Raw genomic sequence first — 19,878 nt, forward strand, 5'->3', positions numbered from 1 at the left:
ACACGCCAAGCTCAAAAGGTTCGCCATCACTGCCTCAGCCCCTGTGCCCCCCAGTCCTTCTGAATGTCAGTCATGTTCGCTGCAGCGTCAGCCCAAGCTGGCCCTGAACCACTGTGTGCCCATTTCCTAGGGAAGGGGAGGGAGAAGAAACAGAATATTTATTACAAAGTTAGAAATATATTTATTATATTAGGGATCTCATTGCATTTGCATAAGATATGCAAATGAGATGTCAGGGTCAAGTCTGCTCCCATCTCATTTGCATAGCTCCGCATCCACTATGCAGTCATCTTTATACTCCTCTTTTCCCTTTATTCAGCCTTCTTTTTATCCTTAATTCAACTCTTACATCACCCTCACCCTCAGCCCAAGGGGACTGGGAGTGGGAGGAAAATGGAGTGTCCTTTGCCAGGTCCCACCTCACCTGGTTAACCTCTGACCAAAAGATGGGGTCGGGTGGGGGGAGCTGGGCACATTGCTGGAGGGTTGGCAGGTGGCCCTTTAGGGTGAATCTCCAGTGTTGATGCTCTCTGGCACCTTCACCTCTAGTGATCCCCAGGGGGCAGGGCTGGGCCCCTCTCCTGTCCCCATCCCTCTCTGAACAGCGTGCTACCTCCCCTGCATAAGCCCCACTCCATGGAACAGGTGTGTGCACCCACGAGTTAGCTCTGACTCTGTCCTCCCTCCTCCCACTGTGGACGCTTGTATTTGAGGGGCCTCAAGATAATGAGGCCCCTGCCCCCCACAGTCTGAACCCATTTCCCCTTTCCCCTCCCCTCCCTCAGCCATCCAGTTCCTGAGCTTTCTGTCTGACTGGTTTTCTTTCTTTTCCGTTGATTAAATGTGAAAGCAAAGGCATCTGGGCTGTTTGTCTTTTTTTAATTTTTTTATTTAATTTTTTAATTGATTTCAGAGAGGGAGAGAGAGATAGAAACATCAATGATGAGAGAGAATCATGGATCGGCTGCCTCCTGCACCCCCCACACTGGGGATCGAGCCTGCAACCCGGGCATGTGCCCTTGGCCAGGATAGAACCTGAGACCCTTCAGTCTACAGGCCGATATTCTACCCACTGAGCCAAACCGGCTAGGGCAGCGGTTCTCAACCTGTGGGTCACACCCCTTTGGGGGTCGAACGACCCTTTCACAGGGGTCGCCTAAGACCATCGGAAAACACATATATAACTACATATTGTTTTTGTGATTAATCACTATGCTCTAATTATGTTCAATTTGTAACAATGAAATTGGGGGTCACCACAACATGTGGAACTATATTAAAGGGTCGTGGCATTAGGAAGGTTGAGAACCACTGGGCTAGGGCATGGGCTGTTTGTCTTTGGTTGGGGTCGGCAGATGGCTTCTGGAGAGGGCGAAAGCAGGGACCACGGCACAGATGGTTCTGGAACGGATTCTGAGTGACATGTCTTGTGTTCTGTGCTGTCTTCTGAAATTTCCAGTCCCGCCATTCCACACTCCCCCTCCCCCAAGATGCTCTTTCTACCACCTCCCCCTCCCCCAAGATGCTCTTTCTAAATGATTGCATCCAGTAGCCTGGGAGCGTTCTCAGGGCCAGGGAACTGGTACTCCATGGCTAATCCACTCAACATCACCTAGAACTGGCTCTGTGGTCTTCAGCAGGTCCCTCTACTTCTTTGGGCGTCAGCAAGCTTTTTTGGGGGAAGGGAGCAGGGTATAGATTGGTAAACCCATGTGGTCCCATCAAGATGGGCAGATCTGCTGCTTTTGCACCAGGCTTATGGGCCCCACTCAGGTCACTGTGGCACCCCTCCCAGCGGCCAAAGCTGGGTGCCTGCCATATTTTCAAAGTTTTGTTGGTGAAGAGCACCTCACTCTTACTTCACAGGTGCCCCAAAGCACCTCTGAGGGTATAAGGAGGGTACAATGCGGAAGTTCATGAGGAGGCCCCTACAGGGTCCTGCCAGCTGCTTCAGCTGGTTCACCCCCTGGTCCTTCAGAACATCCTGGGCCTGGTCCTGACCAGCAGTCCTGGCTGTTAGATAGACATGCGCAGAGCAAGGACGATAGGCCAGGTACAGAAACTCAGGGCAGAAAGCTCTGGAGGCCTGGCAAGGGGCAAAACGGACAAACAAAAACCTTGTCCCCAGGGTATCCTCTCCTCCCCTAGCATATCGCTGTCTATGGTTTAGACTCCTGACCGTTTTTTCCCGAAAGATAACGTCTAGGCCTCAGTTATAGTTCAGCTCCAGGCCCAGAAAAGCAGCAAAACTAGACAAGTGACACCGTGGCTGCCTCAGGACCAGCTGCCCTGACACCGGCTAATGACTTCCTGCCCTGACACCGACCAATCAGTGGAGACCATGACCTTGAAGGAGCACAGCTGGCAAGCTGATGAATATTCTTTGGAGACCCTCCCCAGGGAACTGGGACTCCATGACCTCCCTAAGATGGTTTCCAGGAGAGAGAGAGAGAGAGAGAGAGAGAGAGAGAGAAGGAAATACGCTCAGGACAAAGGACAGGGACATATCTCCTAACCTCTAAGGCAGCAGTCACCAACCTTTCGGACCTCACAGACCACCAGAGGTCTGCGGACCACCGGTTGGCGACCCCTGCTGTAAGGGACCGCATGACACTTACAACCGGGAGAGCAATGGGCAGCGGCAGCTCCTCCCAGGCTCACCCCCTGAGCCTGTCTCCAAGGCCCCCTTTTCGCTGACTTCTCAGTGAGCCAGAGCAGCCCTGCCTAGGCTCTCCTGTGGCTTCTTCTATGCCCTTCCTGGTTTCACTGTCCTATGTGTATTTTTGCTGCCATCATGGACCCAGTACCCTTTGGCTCAGTGCTGTGTAGCCCTTCCCTTTGGATATCTCCATCACCCCCACCCCCGTCCTCTTTTCCTTAAATTCATTTTTTCTTTATCCTCCATCTGAGAGGGCTTACTTAGCCTGCCCGGGCCTCACCAACTTTAACCTTTCACTGGCAATCATCAGCAGTTTTAGCTGAATACGTCTTGGTCTTTTTGTGAAACTTTTAGCAAATGACAAGCTACACATTACACAAACCTTATAAATTCCAGGGCTAGATCAAGGCAAAGTTATAAACGACATAAAAGATTACTCTAGGCTAGACTACGTCCTGGGCTCCATATGCCAGCTAGGTTAGGGGCAGCTCCTTTGGCCACACCCACAGGGACGGGGTTGGGGGGGGTGCGGGGGGAGGGGGCGGGGGGCAGAGGCTGTGAGAAATGCTGATGGTGAGGCCCTGTGGGAGCGAAGTTGGTGCTGCCATTTCAGGAAGCTGTGTTAAACAGCCACAAAGAAAACCTAACTTCCGTGGCTGAATGCCTTTTTTTTTTTTTTTTTCCTGAACAGGTTTTATCACACGGGGATGGGGCTCAGTCCTTCTTGGCTGCTGTCTTCCTCGTGGCTGCGAGGACAGCTCCTCTCTCTTCCTCTTGGCGTGGATGTGTGTCCCCAGCCTTTTCTTGACAAATTGCAGGGCCCCCTTGTGCATAGAGACCTGGAGCCGCTCTACGGCGCACTGCTCACGGGGTGTGGGGGGCAGAGCCGCACCCTCTGAGATCGTGTCCTGCAGGAATGGGGTGTGCGTGGTGAGGCGCGTGGTGGGGTGCTTGGTGAGGCGCCCGCGGTGGCCGCTCACGTTTTTGGTCACCTTGTGGCCCTTGTGGAGACCCACGACCACGGGGGAGCGAGAGCCATGACAGAGGCCCTGGGGTCAACGGTGGTGGATCCCCGCGGCCCCCCCCCCGGCCCAACTAACCTGCTGAACGCCTTTTTGAAAAGAAAGGGGGTATTGGGCCATATTGCAGCCAGAGAAGGGCCAGGCCCTGGGCATGAGGCCTGAGCCGCCAACAGCATGATTCGGGCGGGAAGGCAACCTGTCCCCCATCCTGGAGCCCACGAGTGTTTTTCTATATTTTGTTTTGGGGAAGAAAGATGCAGTTTGTTTGGACAGAATTTGCATTGGCTACAGAAGGGGGCTGAGATAAGGTGAAGCAGGGACAGTTCTGATAGGAGCACCTTCCGGGGAAGGAAGAAATCTTCGCTTCTTTTGATTGGTTTTGGGCAGCAGTTCAGAACGTTCGTTCGTTCATATGCAGGATGCCGGGATGCCCGGGGTCAGCTGGTCGGTGCCCGGAGGTTGACCCAAAGCTCCAAAAACATTCAGGAATGTCAGCAGTCTTTTGTCAGTCGGCCCGCAGCTATTAACTGGTTAATTAATTCACCACTACTAGTATAATAATTCGCTGGTTAACTATTCCTGTCTCTCTTGCTCACTCTCCTGCCGGCTGTAATTTAATTTGGAACATCTCAGCTTTGTTCTTTTGTCAGCTGTTTATCGATAGGTATTAGCAACTTCAAAAATATTTATGCCCTATGACCCGGCACTTTCACATACGCAAATCCTTCTTAAGGAAATCTCCAAGTGCAGATAAAGCCTTGCGCAAAGCACAGTGGAAAATGGTTATCTAGTGGAAGAGAACAATGAAATTAAAGTGCACTGACATGGCGAAATATGACACAGCTGATAAACACTTTATTTATGGAGAAATGCTTATCTGCAATAATAGCGAAGTGGGAAAAGCAGGATATGAAGTTGTATAGGCAACATGATTTGTAAAAGAACACCAGCAAATGATGCGGAGAAGAAAGACTGAAAGGAAACACCACGAAATGCAGTGATGAGGGTCTCTGGGCAGCAGTGAGAAGATGAATGACTTTTCTTCTTTTTCCCTCCAAGTTCTGTATACGGGGCAAGACTTCCCCTCTCCACCCCCTAGCCCCTGCCCCCAATTTCACTGTAAAAAAAAGAAGAAAGAAAAATAATAGTAGCTCAGGGGCCAGACTCAGGGTCACCTTGAGGTTCCCTGTAGGTTCCTGCCCTAAACCCTTCCTCTTCCCTTTTAGAGACCCACCTGACCAGTGGCTTCCTGCCCCTCACCCCAGCCCCTCACCAGCACCCACAGGCAATTAACTCTTTCTCGACCAGGAAGGAGCCATGCTTGTCTCCATCCTTCCTCCAAAGCCTGGAATGAATGCCTGGCTGGGTGGGGAGATCAGAGAGGCAACTCCCTGCCGCCCAGTGTGTACCTGCCCTGGGCTGACTCAGGCAGGAAAGCCTCCCGCTGGGTCATGGTTCGTGAGCAGAGCATCCCTATGGGGTGGGTGGAAGACCCCACATCCCAAACGTAAGTACTGAGCGTTCAGGGGGCCCAGGGTTCTCCACCTGAGATCACCAGGTACTTGTTAGAAATCCCAGGTCCTGGGCCCAGCCCCAGGGCCGGCTTGGAAGGATGGGATGGAGCCCAGGAATCACCTCTTTCAGCAGCTTCCTGAGGCCTGGGATGCCGTGGTTCACAGCTGCACGTGGAGAAATCAGAACTGGTCTAACGGGCAACAGGCCCGCTCCTCCCTCCAGCTTATGCAGGAGCGAGTGGTGCTGAGTCCAAGGATGGAGGGAAGGGAGGAGCCGGTGGGGTCTGCAGGGGGCGGAGGGAAGCCTGCTGCTGGGTCCAGGCCCAGGGGATTGCCTGCTCCAGGTACACACAGACCAGGTCTTCTGAGCCCTGCCTGGCCCTGGCGAGGGCCCGGGGATGTGACCGTGCTGGGGAGGTCCCATCCCCGCTGCAACTGCGGGGCCCCGCGGCAGGCTGGCACAGGCATCCAGGCCCGGCTGGGCAGGCAGGAGAGCCCGGGAGGCTGCAGAGGCCACGGCCCAAAGCTTATTGCAATTCGTGTAAATCCAGCCACTCCAGGTCATGGTTCGCGGCAGGCCTGGCCCGGAGGGCGTCCAGTGGCTAGACTGGGATGAACACGGAGGGTCTGAGCTCCTCCTCGGACATGTGAAGGGGAGGCCCTGGGTTCGCCTCACCCGCCGGGTCCTGGAAGGAGGCCTCCTCTTTCTTCAAAGTCTGCAAAGACAGCGGTGGGGTTGGAAGCAGAGCGCAGTTAGGGCTGGGGGTGGGGGGGGTGGGGTGGGGGAGGGATGGATCTGCGCCGCTTCTGGTCCACCCCAGAGCCTCTCCCACAGCTCCAGGCCTCTGTCCATCTGCGGGGTCACAGGAACTAGCAACCTCTCCCCAGAATCTCCAGGCTTTGACTCAGCCCTCCCAGCCCTCCCTCCCCAGCCCTCCCTCCACCCCCTGAGGGAGCCCAGGCCAGGCTCTGGCTTTAGATGCTGGAATCCTGCCAGCCCCCAGCTCTTTAAGCCAGTGGTCGCCAACCGGTGGTCCGTGAGGTCCGAAAGGTTGGGGGCCGCTCGTTTACGCTGTGATTCCCAACAAGCGAGTCAAGAATGTTCCGGATGGGAAAAGGAAATAAGGTCAAGAGCTCTGGCTCCGAGTGGAACGGCCGAGGCCTGTGGTTATGGGGGGTAGGTGGGTGCATGGGGGCGGGGGGCAGGGTTTGGGGAGCAATGCTAAGGAAAGAGCCTCTCCCCACCTGCCCGCACTGTCCGAGCGGGGCCAGGCCGGGCGGCTTTAGACCCCGAGGGCCGTGTCCACACCTGGCTTTGGCGCCGGATCTCCGGGATCTCCGTGTAGGGGCTGGCAGAGGGCTTGGGGCCGGCTCGAGGCCCAGGGGGTGCTGCGAGGCTGACCACAGCGTACTCCGGGGCCTGGCGATTCTGAAACAGAGACTTGGTCAGAACAGCCCGTTCTTGGCAGTAGGGGTGGTCTGTGGAGGCAAAGGCGGGAGGGGTGGGCAAGGGGAGAGCATGGGCTGTGAAGTCACAGTCCCTGCGTCCCGTTTCCTCTGTCGCAGTGGGACCTTGGGCAAGACACCTAACCTTCCCAAGACTCAGTTTCCCAAGCTGTAAAATGGGGATAAGAATTTTTCCCTCAGGGTCATAATGACTCTTCATGATAATGTTTTATCACTCAGCAATGGGGGACTCCTGCAACGATGAATTTGTTTTCATGATTGTTATTTCTAGCTTTGGCTGCAGGTTCTTTGTAATAGGCTCAGAGAGAGCAGACTCGGACATCTCAAAGATTCACCCAGTAACAAACAGCACGAGAAGAATTCTCCAGAGTTTGTAAGTCTGAGCAGCCCCTCCTGGATCAGATGAGGAAACCGAGGCCCGGGGAAGAGAGGTGGGCGGTCCAGAGGAGACGGGGACTCCCCAACACGTTCACATGGAGAGATGGGCAACTCACATAACCTCGCTAAGCCCCAGCCTTCCCCTCTGACAGGGCTGGAGTTGGGAAAGTGTGAGATGAGACCATCCAGAAAGCCGGAGCTCCTCTCTTTGGCTTCAGGGCCCATCAGGCCATGAGACTCCTGGCCAGGCACCTCAGGACAGCTGTGCCCCGGAGAGACTTGGCCAGGGGCCTCGGCCCACTCCAGCCTGTGCTCTGCCCAGCGGCTAGGACCCGGGAGCAGGAAGTGGAGGGGCCTGGCATCCCAACCTGAGGACCCAAGGATATTGTTTCCATCGATTCTCAGAGAGAGAGAGAGTGGAACAGAGGGGGAGAGACAGAGAACGAGAGAAACAGCAATGTGAGAGACACGTTGATTGCAAAACTGAGACCTTCAGTCCTCGGGCTGATGCTCTGAGCACTGAGGAGGAAAACCGCCAGGGCAAACCTCCAACCCGTCAACTCCACCTCCAGACTCCGCTCAAAACGACAGAAGCCAGAGAAAAGCAGAAGTTTTCGGCTGGTCCCATTCACAGGATCTGGCCTCCGACCCTCTTGGGAGACCTGTTCCATCCTCCTAACAAAGCCCCCCACCCCAGCTCCTCTGCTCATGGCCCAGTGCCCCTCCCACAGGTGCAGGGGCGGGGGCAGAGCGGGCAGCCTTCCCAGTGTGGGCTGGACAGCAGCAGAGCAGGGACGGGCCTGGGGCAGGCTCTCCCCACAGCAGGGGGGTCCTCTCTCCTCCCCAGCTCCTCTCAGGCATTGGGTGGGAGTGAGCCCCAGGAGGAATAGCCTGGAGGCCGGGCTCCGAAAGCGGCCAGTGGCAGCCCCTGTCCATCTCCTTGACCTTTCCCTCACTCCTGTCCACCACCTTTAGCCTTGTAGAGTTTCCTGAGACAACAACAGCTGCTTCCTAAGCCACGCCCAGTACCCCATTCCCGCCTCCGCCCCGGCCCCTCCCAAGAGGGATCAGGCCTGAGGCTTTTGTCTTTGCTGGCGCCAGGAAAGAAGGCGGAGTAGCCCCTTTCCTGCCCCCAAGTTTAGGGAATCAGAGTGGAGGCATCTCAGTAAACAGCCGAGGGAGGAGGGGGTGGGTGAGGCAGGTGGGGCTTCGGTTTCCTGAACCCGTGATTCCGCAGCCCTCTCCTTCCGTGGAAAGGGACGTTCTCTTTGCAGGGGTCAGGGAAGGGCCAGGGCAGGTTCCCCTCTCCAGGAAGATGGGCAAGTTACCCCCATTCCTTCTTCCCCTTGGCTCCCAGAGCACCACCTTCAGGCTGTGTCTCAGAGCCAAGAAAATGCTCAGAGAGAACAGTAGGGTGTTCTGAAAAGAGGAGAGATGGGAGACGAGAAATCTGGGTCCAGTTCTCTGTTTGGGCCGCCACTTGCTGTGTGACCTCGGGCAAGATGTTGCCCCTCTCTGGGCCTCAGTTTCCTCTCCTGCAAACGCAGACTGGAGCCTGCAGTTGTCATACTCTGGTGTGCCGTCAGAATCCACAGGGCCCCACCCCTCGAGGTTGCAGGTGGGAGAGGATATTTTTCTGACACCACCTGCCCACCAACCCCAGGAGTTCTGAAAGGGGGTGTGCACCCAACTTAGAGGAAGGCTGGACTAGATGATCTCGAAGGCCCGCTCTGGATCCAGTTCTGATCTTCTCTGATTAGAAAAGGGGGAGGAGAAGAGGGTGCTGGGCTTGGGGAAGAGCCCTGCCTGGCCCCGGGGGAGGAAGGAGGCTGTCAGCTCACAGCCTGAAGGGCTCGTCTTGGGGCTCAGAGATTCCCTGGAGGTGGGAAGTCATCCCTGCCTCGAGGTCAGCCATGGAGGACCAGGTAGATGTGGAGTCGGAGCCCTGCAGAGTCTGAGGGTCCGAGCTTGGCCTCTGTCTGCCTCCTGACTTACCAAGTGTGAGAGGTGGACCTTCTCATTCTGTGTCTCCGTGTCCAGTTGAACTGAAAGAGATCAGAAGGAGCACCTTGAGGCCAGGAGTAGCCAGGAGTAGCCTGCAGCTGCTCCCACAGAGGTGGACTGGCCTCCCTGCATCTTCGGGCAGGGGCTTCCTAGAGGGAGTTGGCAGGCAGGTTGGGCAGAAATGCCCCTTCTAGCTCAGCCCCTTGGCAATGAGTGGGCCTTTGGAGATCAGTACATGGACGTCTCCTCATGTGGGCCAGAGCCAGGCTGGGGAAGGGAAATTCTGTCTGCTAAAGCCATTGCTTCTTTTTTGAATCCTCACCCAAAGAGTGAGAATACTTTTTCCATTGATATTTAGAGAGAGTGGGAAGGATGGGGGAGGGGAAGAGAGAGACACATCAATGTGTTAGAGACCTCCTGCCCACACCACAACCGGGGGTGGGGCTTGAACTTGCAACCAAGGTATGTGCCCTTGACCAGGAATCGAATCAGAGACCCTTCGGTTCATGGGCCGACACTCGAACCACTGAGCAAACCAGCCAGGGCTAAAATCATTGCTTCTTAAACCTCAGCGTGCCTACAGGGCCCCAGGAAATGTTATCAAATGCAGATTCTAATTCAATAGACTGGCCTTGGGGCCTAAGAGTCTGCACTGCTACCAGGCGACCAGGAGAGGTCACGGCTGCTGGCTGGGGACCACGATTGGAGAGGCAAAATGCTAAGAGGTTCTGAGGTTGTGACCAGGAATGCTCCCACCTGTATGCTCCTCCCCGACTCCTCTGTGGGGATTTGGGGACATGGGCAGAGCTGACATTTCTTCCTGGGGCCGCACAGGGAGGAGCTGGGAGGCAAGCCCAGGATGTCCCCTTGGCCCGTGGCCATCTGCACAGAGACAACACTGCCAATTTGCAAAGTGCTTTCCCAAACACCTTCCTGTCTCCACGGCTTCCTAGCTATGCAAGCACAGGGCCTCAGCCTCTTTCCCTGTATAATGGGAGTACTTGCAATAAGCAGTTCCTAACTCCACAGTATTGAGGAGATTAAAGGAGATAAAAGCAACATAAGCTACACACCCATGCCTGGCACCTGGCAGCTTCTATTACTGCTGTTTCAGTTATTATCTGTGCTGTCCAACCCAGGAGCCACGGGCCACACATGGCCCCTGAGCGCTGGAAATGCGACTCCGAATTACACCGGGTTTCAAAGACTCAGTATGAAAAAATGAATGTAGAATATGTATCATTAACATTTTTATCTTGTTTCCATGCTGAAATGATCGTATTTTGGTTATAGCGTGTTAAATAAAGTATATGATTAAAATTAACTTCACTAGTTTATTGTTTTCATGTGACTATTAGAAGAATTGCACATTAGATATGTGGCTTGTGTAATATTTCTTCTGGACATGTACCTGTGACCTGAAGAAGCCGAGGCTCAGGAAAGTTAGATGAGTCCCCCCAGGTCTCACAGCTAAAAAGATGGAAGACCTGGGGTTTGAAGCCACGCCTCCACAGCAGCTGGGCACTCCAGACCCAGCGGGCCACAATGAATGTCACGCTCAAGTTCAAGTGCTGGGTCCAGCCTTCCCCCCTATAGTCAGTCCTCACACAGGAGCTGGACCGGCAGACACTGAACATGGATTCTCTGGGAAGACATGTTTGGCACCAGGGACCAAACATCTAGTCAGTCCCAAAGGACCCCAATCTCCACTGCCAGCCCCAGGAGACACATTCAGCTGGGTCTGTACTTGCCAGCAGTTACCCGGATGTCAGTAACTGTGTGTAATTACGTACAAACCCCCAAGAACAATAGGGAGGGAAGCGACTGATGACCTCGGATGGACGTGAGCAAGCCGAGAGCCCCGCTCTCACTCTCACTCCCCCATTTGAATTACCTTTTTCCGAATGCCGGTGGCCCTGTGGCAGCCTCAGAAAGGACTCGTGATGCCCGTATCTCAGACAGACACACTGCACCACAGGGCTTCTCTGGGGTGATGGTGGGAACGGCTGGTCTCAGTGAGGTCCCCGGCTGAAAGCCTCCCACCCACTCCCGTCTACCTGTGCTCACCTTCCTTCCTGCACCGGAGCACGCACCTGCCGATGACAGCCAGGCCTGCGGCCAGTAGGAGGGTCAGCAGCACTAGGACCGGCACCAGGATGTGGGTCTTTGAGTGGGACGCCCTGCAGAAGGCACCCAGGGGCTGTCACCAGCCAGCAGCACGCGGTGCACCCGACATTCCTATTCTGAGTCCCAGCCATGTCCCTTGTCTTTCCCAAGGAGATCAGAGGGCACCAGGGACCAAACACTAGTCAGTCCCAAAGGACCCCAGTCTCCACGGTCCACCCCAGGTGACACTTCAGCTGGGTCTGCACTTGCCAGCAGTTACCCGATGTCAGTAACTGCGTGCAACGACGCATGAACCCCCAAGAACAATCCTTCAGGCTTGGACTCCAGTTGGGTGGGAAAGATGTTTTTGTTCCCTATTTTCATGCTTGGCACTGGGCCCAATGCAAAGCGTACAGGCAAAAGCTACTGCACTGGTGTGGCTTCCCTGAGGCTGGGGCTGGGAGAGGGGTGGGCCCTTCACCTGGGGTGGGACTGCGAGTCCAGGGCAACAGGGCTGCTGGCCCCTGTAGGGCAGGTGGCTCACTGCTCAAGGGCCCTGCTGAGGGGGGGAGTGAGGGCTGAATCTGCCCTCACTGCCTCCAGCTGTGGCCGTGGCCAGAGGCTGTCTTCACCTGGAGGAAGGAATGTTAGGTTCTCCTTTGCTCACAGGCTCCTTCCGGGTTGGGGATGGCCTGCAAGGTGACCTTGGTCCCCTGGAGCTCACCTGGACTTGGGGTCTTCCGTAGAGGTGGAGTCCAGGTACGTGGAAGGCCGAGAGGTGCCTGCATGAGGAGAGGTGGCTCTGTGAAGGGGGGGCTCTTCGTTCGGAGAGGTCCCTGCGTACGGAGAGGTTCCTGTGTATAGAGAGGTTCCTGCGGGCTCGGGCGGGGACGTCCCTGCGAATGGAGAGGCCTCGGCCTCTGTCTTCCCCTGCTTGGTGACTGTCGGGTGGACACCAGGAGAAGCTACAAGTCCAAAAGCAATGCCTCAGCACCTTCCCTGGCCCCTGCATCCCATCCCCAGACCGCTGAGCCTTGACCCCTGACCCCTCCCGTCTCCTCCCCTCCCCGGGACCAGTTTCTCAGAACACCCCCAGGTAAAGGGCACCCCAGGAAGCAAACAGAGGCCTAGCTAAAGCCGTGCTGAGCAAGCCCCACACCTGTGCGCAGTCTCCAGCCTTTTTGTGCCCGCGGCCTGTTCTCTGTGGGGAGGCGCACACTCCACCCCCACCTCCAAGACCCAGTCTAGTGACCGCTCGGTAGATGCCTTCCTGCCCTCCCGCTACAGTCCTGGCCAATTGTCACCTCTGCTCTCACCTGAAAGTCCTCATGTCACCATCACTTGCCCACCCCCACCACCCAGGTCTCAATCGTCCTTGATCTCCTGCAGGGTGGCAGGGACAGGCCCAGAGGTCAGGCAAAAGGCCCAGCCTCTCCTGCTCACCCCTCAGACACCCTAGAACACAGGGAAGCTCTGGCCACAGGCTGTATCTGCTTCCTGGCTCTGCTGCTTCCTGTGTGACCTTGAGCCAATGGCCTAACCCTGCGGAGCCTCCCATTGCTCAGCTGACAATCCAGCTCCCAGGATGTGGGGCCGCATAGCACAGTGTCCGACACCAGGCCGGCACCACTGGTTGTTTCTCTACAAAGGGGCCGAAGAGGGGCAGAAACCCATGCACTCACTCGATGCTGGGGGCTGAGTTTGCCAAGCTTTGGCCTTGGGCTGGAGGCTTGTAGCAAGAGGCTGGAAGGAGGGGGTGGGGGAGGGAGGACAGCAGGGACCTAGAGGAGAGGAAAGGCTGGTCTCAGGGAGGCAGGGATCACTGCTCTGAGCCAGATTTCCTGCCTTGGGAGCAGCCGGCAGCTCCCCCCCCCGCTCCCCCCGCCCCCATCTCCACTCAGCCCATCGCCACCTTTCCCCCTCAGCCACTCAGGAGCCATGGATGGCCGATTCCAGCAGACTGCTGGCCTTCCGCTCCTGCAGGCCCTTGGCCTCCCACTTAGCGCAGACCTTGAGCTTCCCTTGTCCTCCACTGCCCACCGGCCTTTTCCAGGCTGCCCTTCACACCGATGCCAGCTTTGTCTCTAAAATATCTATGGGACCCCATCACTTTCTACTTTAGAGCAGTCAGGGACTCCCCATGGCCCATAAGCTGAAATTCAAACGTTTTCTCATGCCTTTCAAGGCCTTTTAAACTCAGGCTTCAACCCACTGTGCCAACTTCACCTCTTCCCCATCCCGTGGGCCAACCAGACAGTTACCCTCTAGTCCAACGGTTCTCAACCTGTGGGTTGCGACCCCTTTGGCAGTCGAACGACCCTTTCACAGGGGTCGCCTAAGACCATCCTGCATATCAGATATGTACATGACGATGCATAACAGTAGCAACATTGCAGTTATGAAGTAGCAACGAAAATAATTTTATGGTTGGGTCACAACATGAGGAACTGTATTTAAAGGGCCAGAAGGTTGAGAACCACTGCTCTAGTCCCATCTAAGCTAGCCGCCTGCCTGCTTCCATACCTTGGACTTGCTATCCTGTGTGCCCTGCCTTTCCTTCCCATCTCTACCTAACTCACCAAGCACAGGCTCAAAAGTCGGTGGGAGGAGCCAATCCTTTATTCTTCGTGTACCCACAGCACCCTGTGCATGGCGCCAGTGGAACTAATACTCCATTTGTGGCAATAACTCATTTATGGGGTCTCCCCATTAGCCTGGGCTCCCCAGTGGGCTGGGACTTCCCCAGGGCAAAATGCCCAGCACAGTAGGCAGAAACCTACCGGGGCCAAGCTCCCAGCAGCCACTGAGCTCCCTGCCTCCCCCCCGTCCATCAGGCGCCTCCTTTCTGACTTGTATGCCATCCTGGACTCTTCATTTCCCACCATTTTCTATTGTAATCTAAGGCAGTTTTTCTCCACATTTTCTGAGTAAATGATCAAATCTGCAGATAAAGAATATTTTTCTTTCCCTTCCCACTATGTGTCCTTCTCAGTCGTGTCCCATTTCATTGCCTGGGGCCTCCAGGTAATGATGAATAGTAGTGATGGTAGTGGGCATCTTGCCTTGCTCTGACCTTCCTAGAAATTCTTCTGACGCTCTGCCATACTCTGTGGTGTGCAGACACGCACGCTGGCTCGTGAGAGCTAAAACGTAGCTTTACGGGAATTTTGTGAGCTGGTTGTTAAACTGCTGGTGGCTGGAAATTGGCATCGCAGGGGCGTTTACACCACAGAAATGGGCAAGCACTACAAGCCGGAGTTTCCCCCGCCATTCGTTATGTACCTTCACCAGCCCACCACTGCCATTAGCTTTCCTTATTTTCAATACCCCAACCGCTGTCAGAGAGAGGCCTGCAGGGTCTGATACAGGAGGGTAGTACAATGAAAACAGTAGAGCTCAAACGTAGGATTAGAATAAAGACCCATGGATGAGGGGGCTTTGGCAGTGGGGATGGGCCTGGGTGGGATGGGTCCCAGCTCTGGGGCCAGGAGAGGGAAAGAGCAGATTCCAAAGCCAGAAATGACCTGCTTTTGACTCCTGGCTCCACCGCTTCCTGCCAGGAGACCCCGGGCAAATCGTTTGATCTCTCGGAGCCTCCGTCCCCTTATGTGACATGCGACATGCGATACAAAGACCTACCTCCCCCTACTGACCTGCAGCCTGGGCTGCCCACTCCCCTGGGCCCCCTCTGGCTGCTTCTCCTCCTCGGCTCAGCAGGTCCAGGTGGGGTTCCGGGCACTCAGAGAGGTGCTCATCCCCAGCCAGACCCCCATGGCTCCCGCCCCAGCCCCCTAATGTTTCTGAGCCCAACAAGCCCCTCTGAGGCTGGTTGCCAGGCAGCACACCTGTCCGTGGGGCTGCACGGTCTGGGAAGAGGAGGCGAGAAGGAAGAGCCGAGGGAGCTACACGAGCTGCGGCCCCTGTGGCCATGGCTTAGGTCAGCGGTTCTCAACCTGTGGGTCGCGGCCCCTTTGGCGGTCGAACGACCCTTTCACAGGGGTCGCCTAAGACCATCCTGCACATCAGATATTTACATGACGATTCACAACAGCAGCAACATGACAGTTATGAAGTAGCAACGAAAATAATTTTATGGTTGGGTCACAACATGAGGAACTGTATTAAAGGGCCAGAAGGTTGAGAACCACTGGCTTAGGTGATGTGTGGGGAGGGCCCAGGAGGCCGTGAAGATGGATCCGGCCTGAGGAATCCTCTGGACGCTCTCTGACTCCAGGGAGGGAGGGAGGCAATCTTTTTTATTGTTCCAGCCGTGGCAATCTCTCCCACATCTGGGCAGAGAGGAAGGGCACTGAGCCTGGCGTTGGACAGACCTGGGTTCGATGCTGCTCTGCCACCTTCTAGTGGCGTGACCTTGGGCAGCAAGAGTGAGAGGACATCTGAGGCTCAGGCGGCAACCTCTGTGCCCCAAACGCTGATGCGCTTTTGACCTGTGTGGTTTCACCGAGTCCCTGAGACACACTCCCATGAGGCATTGCACCCTCTGTGCTGGGGAACTGGGTCCACTACCGGCCCACCCTCCCCTTGCCCTCGGCATCTCCGGTCCTCCCGCCAGGGAAGGAGAGACGTTACTTACCTGGCAGGACGAGCAGAGAGACCAGGAAAGCCTCGTCAATGCCCAGGATGGTGATGCCGCACCAGTAGTCCCCCGAGTCCTGCTTCGTGAGATCCCTCAGGGTCACGTTGAGCGTGAGCTTCTGGGGGTTGTCTTGGATGGACACCCTGCCCTCTGTCCTCTCCTGGCCATCTTCTCGCGCGTAGATGATGCCCGAGCAGCGGGAGACGATGAGCCCGCCCTTCTTGCACCAGTATTTCTTGTGCTGCCGCAGCTTCTCCTCGTAGGTGCACTGCAGGGACACAGTGTCGCCTTCGAATCCTCTGACCGTCTTCGGCCCCATCAGAGCTTCATAACCTGAAACCACAGCAGGGACAGAGGTCAGAATTCCCCGCATTCAAGCACCAGGGTCAAGACCAGAGGTTGTTCTCAATCACCCCCTTCTGGGGGCAGCCCTGTTGGAGCTGGTACTCCCCACCCACCAGGGGACCTTGGGACTGGGCTGTTGAAATATAGATATTGCTATATAATTGTTTCCCTAAACCTGACACATTAAAGGGTTATGGGGAAGGGGAGCTCTACCCTCAGACAGGCTGGAGTTTGCATCCCAGCACTGCCACTTAGTAGCTGTGTGACCTTGGGGAAGTTGCTTGACCTCTCTGGGCCTCTGAGTTTTCTCATCGATAGGTAATGACAATATCTTTTTGTTGTTGACGTTGAAAAGAATTACTTTTATGGATAGACATAATAACCCAAGGGCAAACATTTATCTACAAAATCCCCTGTTTGTCGAGGTCCGTGCAAAAGCAGCCTCCTGGCCTGTCACCATGACCTGCTGCAGGTGGAGTCTGGAGAGGTGTGATCGCGGCCGAAACCCAGGGAATTCTGCAGCCTCTGGAGAGTCCCCCACAGCACAGGGCAGTGCCAAGTGAGGACTTGGTCATGGGGGTCCCTGACCTCCTGCTCAAATAGGATAAGGTATTTGGGTGGCTCCTCTCTTCATATGGACTTTTGGAGTCTGCCTGGGTGTCTAACAAGTGGTCATGTTAATAACTGGAGACTCAGATTTAAAGGCGGGTCTAAAACTAATAATCAATGAAAAGGCAGAATACAAAAGCATACATCCTGAATTATCTGTTTGTTTGTTTTTAAAGAAAAAATACTTTTAATACTCACACAGGCAGCCAATTAACATTGGTTAGCTCAGTCGGTGACATTTTCTTCTCCACAATGTGCACTATGTAATTTGTTCTTTTAAAATATTATTATTTTCTTTTCTTTCCTTTTTAAAAATATCTTTTATTGCCAGAACTGGTTTGGCTCGGTGGATAGAGCGTCGGCCTGAGGACTCAAGGGTCCCGGAATTGATTCCGGTCAAGGGCATGTACCTTGGTTGCGGACACATCCCCAGTGGGGGGCGTGCAGGAGGCAGCTGATCAATGTTTCTCTCTCATTGATGTTTCTGGCTCTCTATCCCTCTCCCTTCCTCTCTGTAAAAAATCAATAAAATATATTTTTAAAAAATCTTTTATTGATTTTTTTACAGAGAGGAAGGGAGAGGGATAGAGAGTTAGAAACATTGATCAGCTGCTTCCTGCACACCCTCTACTGGGGACGTGCCCGCAACCAAGGTACATGCCCCTGACCGGAATCGAACCTGGGACCCTTTAGTCTGCAGGCCGACGCTCTCTCCACTGAGCCAAACCGGTTACGGCTTATTTTATTTTTCTGCTGCAGTTTACATTCCATATTATTTTTATTAGCTTCATGTGTACAGCATGGTGGTGGGACAGCCATATACTTTACAAAGTGCTCCCCCTGCTAGTTTCAGTGCGCACCTGGCCCCAAGCATAGTTATTACGATATTATTGACTGTATTCCCTGTGCTGTCCTTACATCCCAGTGACTGTTTTGTAGCTGCCAATCTGTACGTCTGAATCCCTCCACCCTTTTCACCCAGTCTTCCCTCCCTCCTTCCTCTGGCAACCATCAGTCTGTTCTCTGCATCTATGAGTCTGTTTCAATTTTGTTTCTTTGTTTATTTTGTTCTTTAGATCCCACATATAAGTGAAATCAGACGGTGTTTGTCTTCCTCTGACTGACTGACTTCACTTAGCATAAGACCCTCTAGGCCCATCCATGCTGCCCCAGATGGTAAGACTTCGTTCTCGTTTAACGTAAGATGTAATCACATGTAAGACACACTACCATTTTACGTGCTACTAAGAAAAACATTGTCATTCGAACAACTGGCCTCACTTACAAAATGCATCCTGATTGTTGATGTTAGAAGGTTAAAAATAAAGCAGGTCTGTGAGTTGATGAAACGTGAAAGTTGCCTCTCAGGGTTGTTGTGAGTTTAGCAGCAGTTCAAGAAATATTTGCTGAGTTTAAGGTGGCAACGGTATGGGGGATGTCTGATCTGCCTCCAGGCTTGGCTCCGAGTGGGAGAGTGATGAGAGAGGCAAAGCTTCTCACAGCCACACAGACACGGAGAAGCTGGAGCCCCAAGCTGGGGACAGCACCCGGCTCTGGGTTCCAGAACCAGCAAGTGACGCCCTTTGAGGGCTGAGGAGGCTGAGGAGGACGGGGGTGGGGTGAAGCCTGGAAGGATCCGGCAGGGCTGGTCACAGCCACGCGCACAGAGGGAAAGGAAATGCCGGTTGGGGGGGGTCCTCTCTCTGCAGACTCACAGCCTCAGCCCCACATCCCTCCACTACGCCCTCTGCCCCATCTCACCTGGGAGCAGGAGGCAGCCCCACAGCAGGACCAGGGGCCCCATGGTGGGCACAGGACACGCAGGAGCACACGCGGGTGAACTGGGAGCGCCTCTTGGGAGCACATGAGCTTTAACTTCCTCCAGATGAGTGGGATCCAAACGAGGAAGGGAGGGGAGGGGCCGTGTGGGTCACCCCTGGGCACCCAGCCCAGGGATCCGCCTTCGCCATTCAATCTAATTACCTCCCTCCCCCCCGTTAGGCCCCCCCCTAAAATATTCCAGGACAGCACTTCTCCCAAACCCCTGTCCCTTCCGAGGAGTCTTAACCACACCCACAGCCATACACCTAAGGGGGTCTGTGTGTAAAATTCAGGGAGTCCATGAATTGGGATGAGAAAAAAAATTACATATTGACCTTCAAGTGATCTCTTTCCCTTCTGAGTGTTAGCAGGACCGGCGACTTTGCCACCAAGACAAGTCACAGACACTAGCACAGCACGTTGTCACCGATGACTCAAAATATCGTGGATGCTCCTCATGGCACGGAAAATCTTCAGTAATTAGGTTTGCCACTAGAGCTGGCTCTTGACAGCACTCATAGAGACAGATGCACATTTCCTCCTGTGTTACCCACATACACATTTTGATAACCACTTCAGTGTTGTTGGTTTTCTGCTAAGCATGTGTATTTTATATTTTTAAAAGACCATTATTCTGCTCGACAGTGTGGCTAAATGGTTGAGCATCGACCTATGAACCAGGAGGTCACGGTTCAATTCCCAGTAAGGGCACATGCCCTGGTTGCGGGCTGGATCCCCAGTCTGGGGCGTGCAGGAGGCAGCCCTATCAGTGATTCTCTCTCATCACTGGTGTTTCTATCTCTCTCTCCCTCTCCTTTCCTCTCTGAAAAAAAAAAGACCATTATTCTGAGAGGGGGCCAGAGAATAGGTCAATGGGAGAGGTTAGAGGACGCAGTACGGCTCTTGGCCACCAGGCGGCGGTGCAGGCAGGGGTCAGCGTCTGCAGGGCTGGGCTGAGAGGGTGCCATCTGCAGGCCGTGCTGCAAGGCTGGTCTTCCCATGCGCGCGCGCACGCAGAGCCGTCTTGGCATCCAAAAAGGTGAATTAGCGGTTTCCCACCGTAGATTTGAATCCTTCTGGAAAGGAACAAAATGCACACGGACACTAGAGGGAGCCCTGACACATCGTTTTCCAAAATCGGCCTGTCGGTGTGTTTTTTTGGATTGCAAAGTTCATGCAGCTTGTAAGCAAAATTTTACACAACACAGAAATGCTATAAAAAAAACAACAGAACAATGGGAATGTTTCCTGTAATTCCCCTTCTCTGTCAGAAAACCGCTGTTTACATTTGGGCATGTGTACATCCATACAGACAGCCAGAATTTTATCCACTTGTTGGGCTAATATTTGAAGTAA

The 19,878-nt window shown here is 54.5% G+C and overlaps 1 protein-coding gene across 4 annotated transcripts; it reads right to left on the reverse strand.

The window, feature by feature from the left end:
• Window positions 1-4,516: 4,516 nt before the first annotated feature.
• On the reverse strand, window positions 4,517-18,582 carry CD300LG (CD300 molecule like family member g). Of its 4 annotated transcripts, none has more exons than XM_036342040.1 (8): window positions 18,463-18,582; window positions 15,745-16,080; window positions 12,833-12,931; window positions 11,875-11,932; window positions 11,112-11,224; window positions 9,036-9,085; window positions 6,505-6,624; window positions 4,517-5,911 (listed from the first exon to the last, which is right to left on the reverse strand). In XM_036342040.1, exons 1-8 carry the CDS (start codon window positions 18,503-18,505, stop codon window positions 5,798-5,800), a joined length of 933 nt encoding a protein of 310 aa, XP_036197933.1. In that variant the 5' UTR covers window positions 18,506-18,582; the 3' UTR covers window positions 4,517-5,797. The 4 variants fall into 4 exon arrangements, with proteins under 4 accessions (XP_036197933.1, XP_036197930.1, XP_036197934.1 ...); XM_036342037.1 differs by having other exon boundaries at window positions 11,875-12,115; XM_036342041.1 differs by lacking the exon at window positions 12,833-12,931 and having other exon boundaries at window positions 11,875-12,004.
• Window positions 18,583-19,878: the final 1,296 nt, after the last annotated feature.

The sequence above is a fragment of the Myotis myotis genome, unplaced genomic scaffold (assembly GCF_014108235.1).
Source record: "Myotis myotis isolate mMyoMyo1 unplaced genomic scaffold, mMyoMyo1.p scaffold_m19_p_17, whole genome shotgun sequence".
Classification (NCBI taxonomy): domain Eukaryota; kingdom Metazoa; phylum Chordata; class Mammalia; order Chiroptera; family Vespertilionidae; genus Myotis; species Myotis myotis.